At 44.5% G+C, this 12560-nt stretch overlaps 1 protein-coding gene across 3 annotated transcripts in view; it reads left to right on the top strand.

Moving 5' to 3' along the window:
- Positions 1 to 12560, top strand: part of LOC114664049 (CMP-N-acetylneuraminate-beta-galactosamide-alpha-2,3-sialyltransferase 1-like) — a 400960-nt gene that overhangs the window by 291577 nt on the left and 96823 nt on the right. For all 3 annotated transcript variants that reach the window (XM_028818032.2, XM_051936015.1, XM_028818033.2), the window contains one exon: positions 5545 to 6404. In XM_028818032.2, the coding sequence (XP_028673865.1) occupies positions 6108 to 6404 (297 nt within the window). In that variant the 5' untranslated portion in view covers positions 5545 to 6107. The remainder of the gene's footprint in view (positions 1 to 5544; positions 6405 to 12560) is intronic.

Below are 12560 nucleotides of genomic sequence, written 5' to 3'. Positions count from 1 at the left end.
TCCACTCCTCTCCTCTGAGCGCCGTCCTCTTCCACCCCACTCCAGTCATCAAATGGAGGGAGGCGGCCCCTTTTATACACACCCGGATGTGCACTCCCCAGTGTGTACCGGCTGCACACCCGGAAGCACTCCAGGTGTCCCTGGTCTTCTTCCCCCCAGCACTTCCGGGTGTGGCGGAAGTGCTGAGAGCCAGGGCTCCATAGGCATTGGGGCACCCCCTGGCGGTGACCACGGGTCCCTATAGGGTTGAGCTTCTAAGCTCTGTTCCCGTGGTCCCCAAAGCCACCAGGGCGGTCGCCCCCACTGGCGTAAGCCCTGCTCTGGTCCTCCTGGGCGTCCCGCCCAGGGTACCACCCCCAGCCTCCTGTGACAAGTGGCTTCAGGGCAAGTCACTAACTGTCCTAGAGCGGTCCAGAATTAAACTTCTAGAACAGTGGCTGCAGGTTTTCATTCTAACCCTTTTAGAGCAGTGACCAGAAAAGGAGCCAGCAGCCACTACTCCGGGAGCCAGAGTCGGGTGGGAGAAGACGAAGCTTGCCAGGAGGAATGGAGGCGAAGAGAGAGAAGAAAAGAGAAATGGAAGAGTGTCCTTGTGCCGTGACGGGGGGGAAGGAAAAATAAAAAAAGTGTGCACAATACTTGTGTCTCACGTCTGTCTGTGTCAGGCTGGGGCGGCTGGTGCGCCCCTTGGTGGTCCACTACCTATAATCTCTATTTATATCCATCCATCCATCCAGTAACCATCCCGCTATATCCTAACTACAGGGTCACAGGGGTCTGCTGGAGCCAATCCTAGCCAACACAGGGCGCAAGGCAGGAAACAAACCCTGGACAGGGTGCCAGCCCACCGCAGCTCTATCTATATATATATATATATATATATATAAAATCCAACATCTGTCTGTCTGTCTGTCTGCTTTTCATGAGAGAACTACTTAACGGATTTAGACCGGGTTTTTTTTCTATAATTTGCGTGAACATTCCGGTTGATTTTGTGACTTCTCTCACCACGCTAAGTATCATAGTTCGCTTGCCGTACCGATTTATTTGTGTGCATCCGAGAGAGAGGTTGTGGGCCGAGGCACTCACGTGCAAGTGTCCGTTTGAGTCTCGGTCCACCTGTCGCCACTTGTTGGAGTGGACCTTGGCTCCGCTTCCCTAGCCATACCTGTTTGTTTATTGATTTTTAAACTTTTGTCATGTTTCACTCTTACGCAGGTGGAGCCGTGGAGGACAGCTAGTTCCTTGTCTAAAATTCTATTCTTTTCATACCCTTTGGGTTGATCCGCCACTCTTGAAACGTGTGTGTTCATAATAACTGTCCAATCTTGTTGAATACAGGACATCTGCTCTCTTAAGTCATGTTTCTATACTTGTTGACTTTGACATTTATTTAGTTTCCTGTTATTCCTGAACAGGTTTCTGACATTTATTAACCCTTTAAGATGAATGCTATATTTCAATATGGAAACCTTCGTGACTATGTGACCCCTAAGTCTAATTTTACTTCCACAATTGATGGGCGAAAATGGCAAATGTATCCATTTAACATGAAATCTACAACACAATAAACTGTGCAGAAAGTGAAGGGACTGGAATATTTTCTGAATCCACCGTATGTTTGGTTAAATTGCCCCCCACACGTATGGCAGCGTGTGCTTGAGTGCATCGGATTGGCACCTCACTGGGTTCTCACCTTCCATCCAGCGCTGCAGAAAGTGAAGAGGTCTGAATCCTCTGGGAATTCACTCTACAGTCGTGGCCCAAAGTTTGGAGAATGACACAAGTGTTGGTTTTCACTAAGTTTGCTGTTTCTGTGTTTTTAGATCTTTCTGTCAGATGTTTCTATGGGACACTGAAGTAGAATTACACGCATTTCCTAAGTTTCAAAGGCTTTTATTGACCATGACATTTAGTTTATATATAGAGTCAATATTTACAGTGTTGGCCCTTCTTTCTTTTTCAAGACCTCTGCAATTCGCCCTGGCATGGTGTCAATCAACTTTTAGGCCCAATCCTGACTGATGGCAGCCCCTTCTTGCATAACCAATGCTTGGCATTTGTCAGAATTGGTGGGTTTTCATTTGTCCACCCAGCTGTTGAGGATTAACCACAAGTCCTCAGTGGGGAGTTTCCTGGCCATGGACCCCAAATGTCGATGTTTTGTTCCCCGAGCCACTTAGTTGTCACTTTTACTTATGGCCCGGTGCTCCATCATGCTGGACAAGGCCTTGGTCACCAAACTGTTCTTGGATGGTTGTGAGAAGTTGCTCTCAGAGGATGTTTTGGCCCCATTCTTTATTCATAGCTCAGGATCGGGGGGCACCGCCAGTGTAGAGCTTGCTCAGGAATGGCAGCAGGCAGGTTGTGAGTGAGGCGAAGACTTTTGGAGGATGGCCTGGTGGGTGTCAAGAAGGGCAGCAAAGAAACCAAGAGAAACATGAGGGACAGACTGATATTCTGCAAAAGGTCCAGGAATTGGACTGCTGAGGACTGCTGTGGTCAAGACATTGTCTGTGATGAATCCCCTTTCTGATTATTTGGGGCATCCAGAAAAAAGAAAAGGTGAGTGGTGCTACCATCAGTCCTGTGTTACGCCAACAGTATCCTGAGACCATTCATGTCACGTGGGGTTGCTTCTCAGCCAAGGCAGTGGGCTCACTCACAGTTTTACCTAAGAACACAGCCACGAATAAAGAATGGCACCAAAACATCCTCAGAGAGCAACTTCTCCCAAACATCCAAGAACAGTTTGGTGACCAACAAGACCTTGTCCAGCATGGTGGAGCACTGGGCCATAAGGAAAAAGTGAGAACTAAGAGGCTTGGGGAACAAAACATCAAAATTTGGGATCCATAGCCAGAAACCTCCCCAGACCCTAATCCCATTGAGAACTTGTGGTCAGTCCTCAAGAGGCGGGTGGACAAACAAAAACCCACCAATTATGACAAACTCCAAGCATTGGTTATGCAAGAAGGGGCTGCCATCAGTCAGGATTTGGCCCAGAAGTTGATTGACAGCCTGCCAGAGCGAATTGCAGTGGTCTTGAAAAAGAAAGGAGGGCCAACACTGCAAATATTGACTCTGCATAAACTTCATGTCATGGTCAATAAAAGCTTTTGAAACTTCTGAAATGCTTGTAATTCTACTTCAGTCTACCATAGAAACATCTGACAGAAAGACCTAAAAACACTGAAGCAGCAAACTTCGTGAAAACCAACACTTGTGTCATTCTTCAAACTTTGGGCCATGACTGCACACAGCCTTTTGCCAGCTCAGCTGTGTTAGTGCTGCACCCTCGCATATCAAGCACCCTGGGTTCAAATTCTCTGCTTGACTGATGCCGTCACACATTCTCCTTTAATCCATGTAGGATTTTTCGGAGTGCTGTGGTTTTCCTCAGAAATTATGTAAGGTATGTGAGGTCATGTGGTGACAGCCCCAGGCTCAAGTTAGTGTAGGTGTTTGTGTGTGTGCGCCATGAAGGATTGACCACTCGTGTAGGATTGATTCTTGCCTTGGTTGGGCTACAGCCCTATGATTCTGAAGGTTCACAAAAGTTATATTGCAAGTGTCATTGAAGCAGAAAACTTTTTATAGTCTTTAAGGAGTACCTGGAAGGAGATATCTGGACAGCTTAGTTAATAGCTAAACAGATGAGCTTGATGGACTGAATGGCCTCCTGTTGTTTCTCAAAATTTCTTATGTTCTAATGTTGTTATGTTCTATTATATAAACTGTTCAAAAAAATTAAAGGAACACATTGAAACACATCAGATCTCAATGGGACATATTCCTGCTGTATATACTGTATCTACTAATATGGACTGGGTAATGTGTTAGGAACAAAAGGATGCCACATCATTAGATGGAAATAAAAATTATCACCTGCAGAGGGCTGAATTCAAAGACACCCTGAAAATCAAAGTGAAAACATGATGCGGCAGGCTCGTCCATTGTGCCAAAATTTCATTGCAGCAACTCCAACTCATACTTAGTAGTTTGTATGGCCACCATGTGCTTGTATGCATGCCTGACAACATTCTAATGAGACGATGGATGGTGTCCTGGAGGATCTCCTCCCAGATCTGGACCAGGGCATCTCTGAGCTCCTGGACAGTCTGAGGTGCAACCTGGCGGCGTTTGGATGGACCGAAACATAATGTCACACCCAGAGGTGTTCTGTTGGATTGATGTCAGGCGAGTGAGCATGTGGGCCACTCAATGGTATCAACTCCTTCATCCTCCAGTAACTGCCTGCATACTCTCGCCACATGAGGCCGGGCATTGTCGTGCACCAAGAGGAACCCAGGACCCACCACACCAACATAGGGTCTGACAATGGGTCCAAGGATTTCATCCCAATACCTAATGGCAGTTAAGGTGCCGTTGTCTAGCCTGTAGAGGTCTGTGCGTCCCTTCATGGATATGCCTTCCCAGACCATCACTGACCCACCACCAAACTGGTCATGCTGAATGATGTTACAGGCAGCATAACGTTCTCCACAGCTTCTCCAGACCCTTTCACATCTGTCACATGTGCTCTCATCTGTGAAAAGCACACGGCACCAGTGGTGGACCTGCCAATTCTGGTATTCTATGGCAAATGCCAATCAGGCTCCACAGTGCTGGGCAGTGAGCACAGGGCCCACTAGAGGGCATTGGACCCTCAGGCCGCCCTCATGAAGTCTGTTTCTGATTGTTTGGTCAGAGACAATCACACCACTGGCCTGCCTGCTGGAGGTCATTTTGTAGGCTCTGACAGTGCTCATCCTGTTCCTCCTTACCCAAAGGAGCAGATACCGGTCAGTCCTGCTGATGGGTTAAGGACCTTCTACGAGGGGCCCTTGTCGAGCTCTCCCAGAGTAACTGCCTGTTTCCTGGAATCTCCTTCATGCCCTTGAGATTGTGCTGGGAGACACAGCAAACCTTCTGGCAATGACACGTTTTGATGTGCCATCCTGAAGAAGTTGGACTACCTGTGCCACCTATGTAGGGTCAAGGTATCTCCTCATACTACCAGTAGTGACACTGACTGTAGCCAAATGTAAAACAAGTGAAAAAACAGATGAGGAGGGAAAAATGTCAGTGGCCTCCCTCCACCTGTTAAGCCATTCATTCCTGTTTTGGGGGTCTTCTCATTGTTGCCCCTCTAGTGCACCAAAGCAGCTGAAACTGATGAACAAGCCCCTCTGCTACTTAACTGACCAGATCAATAGCCCAGAAGTGTCATTGATTTGATGCAATACTCGGATTAATAAGTGTGCCTTTAATTTTTTTGAGCAGTGTATATTACACATGGATGGGTATGTTTCCCAATCCCAATTATATTTATCTGCAACTATAAGTTATTATCCTTTGTATATTGTAAATTGTTTTTGATATGACAGTAGTGTCTCCAGGGCTGGAGATCTTGCCAAATGTCGGTTCCTGTCCTGTCCTTGATTTCCCTTCTCTTCTCAGCCCTAAATGAAGGCACGTATGGATTCGTTCTAGCAAATCCACTAACCCACCTGATTTGTCTCTTGTCTCTCTTCTCTTTAGGTGGTCTCCCTATCACACGTACGCTGCTGTGATCCTGTGAATGGTTAGCCGCCAATCCTCGTCCCATTCAGAGTGTCTTGCCATGTCTGCCCACTCGAGCTGACAGCCGTCTTTTTCTTATCGTCCCTTTCATCTGCGGCCAGAACGGATGGCATCTCAACCACAATGAAGAATTAGATGCTTGCACTGCTGCGCCCGCCTTTTTTTTTTTTCTCTCCCACTTTTTTTTTTTTTGTTGCACATGATCAGTATGAGGAAAACAAAACTACAAAGCGCACTTCACGCTGGGCTGCTGAGGAATGCACTCTCGTACTGAACGCTTCCTGACGTGTATCCAAGCGGAGAGACGTTCAATCTTCTATTCCTGTGGCAACCATTGTTGTTGACCTTTTCTGCTGGCAATTAATCGGAGCCAAAAAGTCAAAACTCTTTAATTATGATTTCATTTTCTCAAAGAGTGTAAAACTAGGAAAAGGCTTACCACCAATCAAACTCCCAGTCGACGGAGAACGCAGGACTAGTTTTCCACTTGGACCCCCGTTTTTTTGCTTCACAAGCCTAAAATGCCCTTGTTGCAAAGATTTAAACACATCAACCTGAAGATTTCTACCCTGACTCTGATATTCATTGTCTTGACACTGACCACTGTCCTGTGGAGCTTGAGCTTCCACGATCCTGCCTCCCCATATTTCCTTCTTCTCAAGGTGGCCTCCTTACCCAAAAAGCCTTGTGCCTGTAAACGCTGCATCTCAGAGCTGGGACTCTCACCCTGGTTCGATGAACGATTCAACCAATCATTAAGTCCACTAATGACAAAGAATAACAGTGTCCTCCCTGAAGATGTCTACAGGTGGTGGCTGGTAAGTTGAAATGGCTTCTGAAAGATTATTGGAAGGAATTTCTGGTGGCTTTGCAGATTCATTCAGCTTCATGAGTCTGTAGGGTCAAGTCAAGTCAAGTTGGGGAGCATGCACTGGTACAGCACGTTGCCACACCCACCACACGACGAAACAGCTCAGGATCCCGGTTGGCAGTATTATTATTAAACTAGGAGGCTCCGCCCCCTGCTCGCTTCGCTCGCCAACCCCTGGTGTTGGGTAACGCGAAATTGTTTGATGTATGCATGAGATACATTAGAGTGTAAAGGTGTAGATGATGCATATAGGAAGTAAAGAACGTATTGTATGGTAAATCACAAAGATTTATTGGAATATCTCTTTATATACAATATTTGTAGTAAAGATGGTTTGTTGTCCTTGAATGAGTTTTCCTTGGTTTGGAGTATTTATAACTTTAACTTTAATGTCAGATGAACGCCGAACTCATGAGAAGGCTACATAAAGTTGTCCATGTCCAAATACGCGCTCAGAGAGGTACAGTGGTGTGAAAAACTATTTGCCCCCTTCCTGATTTCTTATTCTTTTGCATGTTTGTCACACAAAATGTTTCTGATCATCAAACACATTTAGCCATTAGTCAAATATAACACAAGTAAACACAAAATGCAGTTTTTAAATGATGGTGTTTATTATTTAGGGAGAAAAAAAATCCAAACCTACATGGCCCTGTGTGAAAAAGTAATTGCCCCCTTGTTAAAAAATAACCTAACTGTGGTGTATCACACCTGAGTTCAATTTCCGTAGCCACCCCCAGGCCTGATTACTGCCACACCTGTTTCAATCAAGAAATCACTTAAATAGGAGCTGCCTGACACAGAGAAGTAGACCAAAAGCACCTCAAAAGCTAGACATCATGCCAAGATCCAAAGAAATTCAGGAACAAATGAGAACAGAAGTAATTGAGATCTATCAGTCTGGTAAAGGTTATAAAGCCATTTCTAAAGCTTTGGGACTCCAGCGAACCACAGTGAGAGCCATTATCCACAAATGGCAAAAACATGGAACAGTGGTGAATCTTCCCAGGAGTGGCCGGCCGACCAAAATTACCCCAAGAGCGCAGAGACGACTCATCCGAGAGGTCACAAAAGACCCCAGGACAACGTCTAAAGAACTGCAGGCCTCACTTGCCTCAATTAAGGTCAGTGTTCACGACTCCACCATAAGAAAGAGACTGGGCAAAAACGGCCTGCATGGCAGATTTCCAAGACGCAAACCACTGTTAAGCAAAAAGAACATTAGGGCTCATCTCAATTTTGCTAAGAAACATCTCAATGATTGCCAAGACTTTTGGGAAAATACCTTGTGGACTGATGAGTCAAACGTTGAACTTTTTGGAAGGCAAATGTCCCGTTACATCTGGCGTAAAAGGAACACAGCGTTTCAGAAAAAGAACATCATACCAACAGTAAAATATGGTGGTGGTAGTGTGATGGTCTGGGGTTGTTTTGCTGCTTCAGGACCTGGAAGGCTTGCTGTGATAGATGGAACCATGAATTCTACTGTCTACCAAAAAATCCTGAAGGAGAATGTCCGGCCATCTGTTCGTCAACTCAAGCTGAAGCGATCTTGGGTGCTGCAACAGGACAATGACCCAAAACACACCAGCAAATCCACCTCTGAATGGCTGAAGAAAAACAAAATGAAGACTTTGGAGTGGCCTAGTCAAAGTCCTGACCTGAATCCAATTGAGATGCTATGGCATGACCTTAAAAAGGCGGTTCATGCTAGAAAACCCTCAAATAAAGCTGAATTACAACAATTTTGCAAAGATGAGTGGGCCAAAATTCCTCCAGAGCGCTGTAACAGACTCATTGCAAGTTATCGCAAACGCTTGATTGCAGTTATTGCTGCTAAGGGTGGCCCAACCAGTTATTAGGTTCAGGGGGCAATTACTTTTTCACACAGGGCCATGTAGGTTTGGATTTTTTTTTCTCCCTAAATAATAAAAACCACCATTTACAAACTGCATTTTGTGTTTACTTGTGTTATATTTGACTAATGGTTAAATGTGTTTGATGATCAGAAACATTTTGTGTGACAAACATGCAAAAGAATAAGAAATCAGGAAGGGGGCAAATAGTTTTTCACACCACTGTATATGCCATCTTTGTCCATGGTCTGTCCTTGGGATTTGTTGATTGTCATGGCAAATGCAGGTTTAATGGGAAATTGGTGTCACCCAAGTGTAAATGGTAATTCAAGGGCAGAACTTGTAAGGTCAATTCTAGGAATTACAACAGTATTGTTAGGATGTGATCCTGTAAGTATTTTTGCTTCAATAACAATGTCTGTCATGGTGTTGACGACTAAACGTGTACCATTGCATAAACCTTGTTTAGTATTAAGGTTTCTTAATAGCATGACAATTGTTCCGATTTTAAGGTTAAGATTGTGTTGTGGTAATCCGGCTGGGTTAATAGTGTTCAGATATTGTAAGGGGAAATTAAGATGTTCAATCTCGTCTTCAGAATCAACTTTGTCAGTACTTAGAAAGAGGCGGCTTTCTCCAGGAAGTAATGCAATGACTTGGTTATTTATGTGATCAACATCAATATTCTTTGGACATAATATAGCCCGTCGCGTTAACAGTGGTATCTGGTCTATTGTTTTAGAGCCGTGAGCATAACTCCATTAGTTCTTCCTTGTTTAGCGTTAGTAATATGGATAATGGATTGCACTTACTGTTAATACGTAGCGTTTTCTGTGGTTGAATTGTTAATAATGTATGACTGTAATGTGATGATTCACTTATGCTGTATAGTTTTCACGTGTGAGGATGACGAACCTTTAATACGGAGTGTCCGTTTATTCTTATTACCCATCAGGTGTTGTGCCTGTGTTTTGTGTGGTTGCACTGTTAATATTGTATCACTGTAATGTGATTCAAATATGTTGTGGAGTCCGTATTTGTGGGGTTTCTGTACTATATCGTGTTTTTGCTTGCGGGCTATTAGAGGTGCGTGGATCATGCTGTGTAGTGTGTTTGCATACTCCAACTGATTTGTGACCCTCTCTGGACTCCGTAGTCTGTCCCGTTTTACTTTGGGGTGGCGTATCATGTCGGGTTTGATTTGTGAACCTTTCTCGACTCCGTATTCTGTCCCGTTTTACTCTGGGGTTGGGCGCTGACTCCTGTTGTTTGTGTGGTTATGTCGTTCGTAGTCTCCATGGACTCCGTAGTCTGTGGGGGGGTTTGTGTGGCACACCAAGCTGCACATTATTCCTAACTTCACTCAGCAGTAGTGCCACGCACAATATGGCGGTGATGCCTGCGCCTTCACTACGCATTAGTGCCACTCACAATATGGCGGCAACGCCTGCGCCTTCCATATTATGTCGGGTTTCACCATGCTGTGTAGGCGCCTTTGCCTTTCGTACTTTCCCACGCCTTCACCTTCCGGGTCTGCCTCCGCTGTGTGGTGTGGACATTTAACTGTCGTTGTTTCCGCCTTTATATTCTGTCCCTCGCTGTGCATGTGTTTCGTGCCTAGGTTGTTTTGAAGCTGTTGCATTCCAGTTTTCATCATCTGTAACCTACTCTCCATGTGTTTGTCCCCGTTCTTTAACCTCATTATGACGTTTTACTTTGTTTCCTACTCTGTCTTTTATTTCTGACCTCGCTTTATCCTGCTTGCGGCGTGTCAGACGGTTCGTAGTCTCTCCCGTTTCACTCTGGGGAGGGGGGCTTTGTGTGGCGCCTGCGCACTATATCTCCTGCGTCCACGGGAAGGTCCCTGCGTCCATATCCGGTTTACCATTCTCGTTTAGTAATATGGATTTCTAGAATGGTACAGTGGCTTGGGTGCAAATTCCTACCCAGTCCCTCACTGTCCTAAGTTTGAATGTTCTTCCATGTCCTCCACAATCAAATTGAACACACACAATTTTCCGTCTGAATTTCCGTCTCGCCTCTCTCTGTCTGTCACTCCTTCAGTCACTTTCCATCAACACTTTCCATCAACACAAATCATGCCGACCCCACTGTGCTGGTATTGCACAGGTGGTGAGTTGGTGTCTGGTTTCCTCCAGCCATGACACTAATCTTGGTTTTATCAGACAACAGAATCTCATTGCTCACCGTCTTGAGAGTCCTTCAGGTGCCAACTCCCAAAGTCAAGTTCAAGTCAAGTTGGGGAGTGTGCACTGGTACAGCACATTGTCGTACCCACCATATAATGAAAGAGCTTAGGATTCCGGTTGGCAAACCCTCCCAGGCAGACACACGGTCCAGTCCCACCCTCTGGAAATGACCCTCTATCTGCCGTAGCCAGGTGTTATGTGGGCATCTCCTTGGCCTGATCCAGCCACTCGGGTCCCCAACAATGAGGATCTTATGAGCGGGATCACCCTCGGGGAAACGTGCCACATGGCCGCAGTGCCGTAACTGACGCTCCCTCACGATGCAGGTAATGTGCCTCATTCGGGACTCCATGAGCAACACAAAGTCAAACCAACGGTACTCAAGGATTCTCCGAAGAGACACAGTACCAGGAAATAAAAATCGGGAGTGGTCTCCTGTAGACTTTCTTGTGTACTCAGATATGGGGATGGATATTTGAGAATTAACAACAACAACATTTATTTATATAGCACATTTTCATACAAAAAGTAGCTCAAAGTGCTTTACATAATGAAGAAAAGAAAAATAAAAGACAAAATAAGAAATTAAAATAAGACAACATTAGTTAGCATAGAAAAGGAGTAAGGTCCGATGGCGAGGGTGGACAGAAAAAACAAAGAAAAACTCCAGAAAGCTGGAGAAAAAAATAAAATCTGTAGGGGTTCCAGGCCACGAGACCGCCCAGTCCCCTTTGGGCATTCTACCTAACATAAATGAAATAGTCCTCTTTGTAGTTAGGGTTAATGGTCATACAGACTTCTGGCTTTTAATCCATCCATCATTGTTGGAACATCATGCGCCACCACCAAAAGGACACCGGAAAAGGAAACAGAAGAGAGAGTAGGAGTCAGTACAGATTTTAGAGCCACCATGAATGGTTATTATAATGAATTGGATATACAGAGTATCAGGATTTAAATTACAGTGACGTTACGAGAAGGCCATGTTAAAGTAATGTGTTTTCAGCAGTTTTTTAAAGTGCTCCACTGTATTAGCCTGGCGAATTCCTACTGGCAGGCTATTCCAGATTTTAGGTGCATAACAGCAGAAGGCCGCCTCACCACTTCTTTTAAGTTTAGCTCATGGAATTCTAAGCAGACACTCATTTGAGGATCCGAGGTTGCGATTTGGAATATAAGACGTCAGACATTCCGATATATAAGATGGGGCGAGATTATTTAAGGCTTTATAAACCATAATCAGAATTTTAAAGTCAATCCTGAATGACACAGGTAACCAGTGTAGTGACATCCTGGTAAGGATTCTAGCAGCTGCATTCTGCACCAGTTGCAAATGATTGATGTCTTTTTTGGGTATTCCTGAGAGGAGTGCGTTACAGTAATCTAGTGGACTGAAAACAAACGCGTGAACTAATTTCTCAGCATCTTTCAATGATATGAGGTCTAACTTTTTCTATGTTTCTTAAGTGAAAAAATGATGTCCTAGTGATCTGATTAATATGTGATTTAAAATTTAGATTACAGTCAACAGTTATCCCTAAGCTTTTTACCTCCGTTTTGACTTTTAATCCTAATGCTTCCAGTTTATTTCTAATAGCCTCATTGTATCCATTATTGCTAATCACTAAGATTTCAGTTTTCTCTTTATTTAATTTGAGAAAGTTACTATTCATCCATTCTGAGATACAAGTTAGACATTGTGTTAGTGAATCAAGAGAATCGGGGTCATCAGGTGCTATTGATAAATACAGCTGTGTGTCATCAGCATAGCTATGGTAGCTCACGTTATGTCCTGAGATAATCTGACCTAATGGAAGCATGTAGATTGAGAAGAGCAGCGGACCCAGGATAGAGCCTTGCGGAACACCATATTGGATATCATGTGTCTTTGAGTTATAATTACCACAACTAACAAAGAATTTTCTACCTGCCAGGTAGGATTCAAACCAATTTAAGACACTGCCAGAGAGGTCCACCCATTGGCTAAGGCGATTTCTAAGAATATTATGATCAATGGTGTTAAATGCGGCACTCAGA

This window comes from Erpetoichthys calabaricus, chromosome 13 (genome assembly GCF_900747795.2).
Source record: "Erpetoichthys calabaricus chromosome 13, fErpCal1.3, whole genome shotgun sequence".
Classification (NCBI taxonomy): Eukaryota; Metazoa; Chordata; class Cladistia; order Polypteriformes; family Polypteridae; genus Erpetoichthys; species Erpetoichthys calabaricus.
Note: the sequence above shows the minus strand (reverse complement) of the source record. Positions and strands in the feature narration are given on the sequence as shown.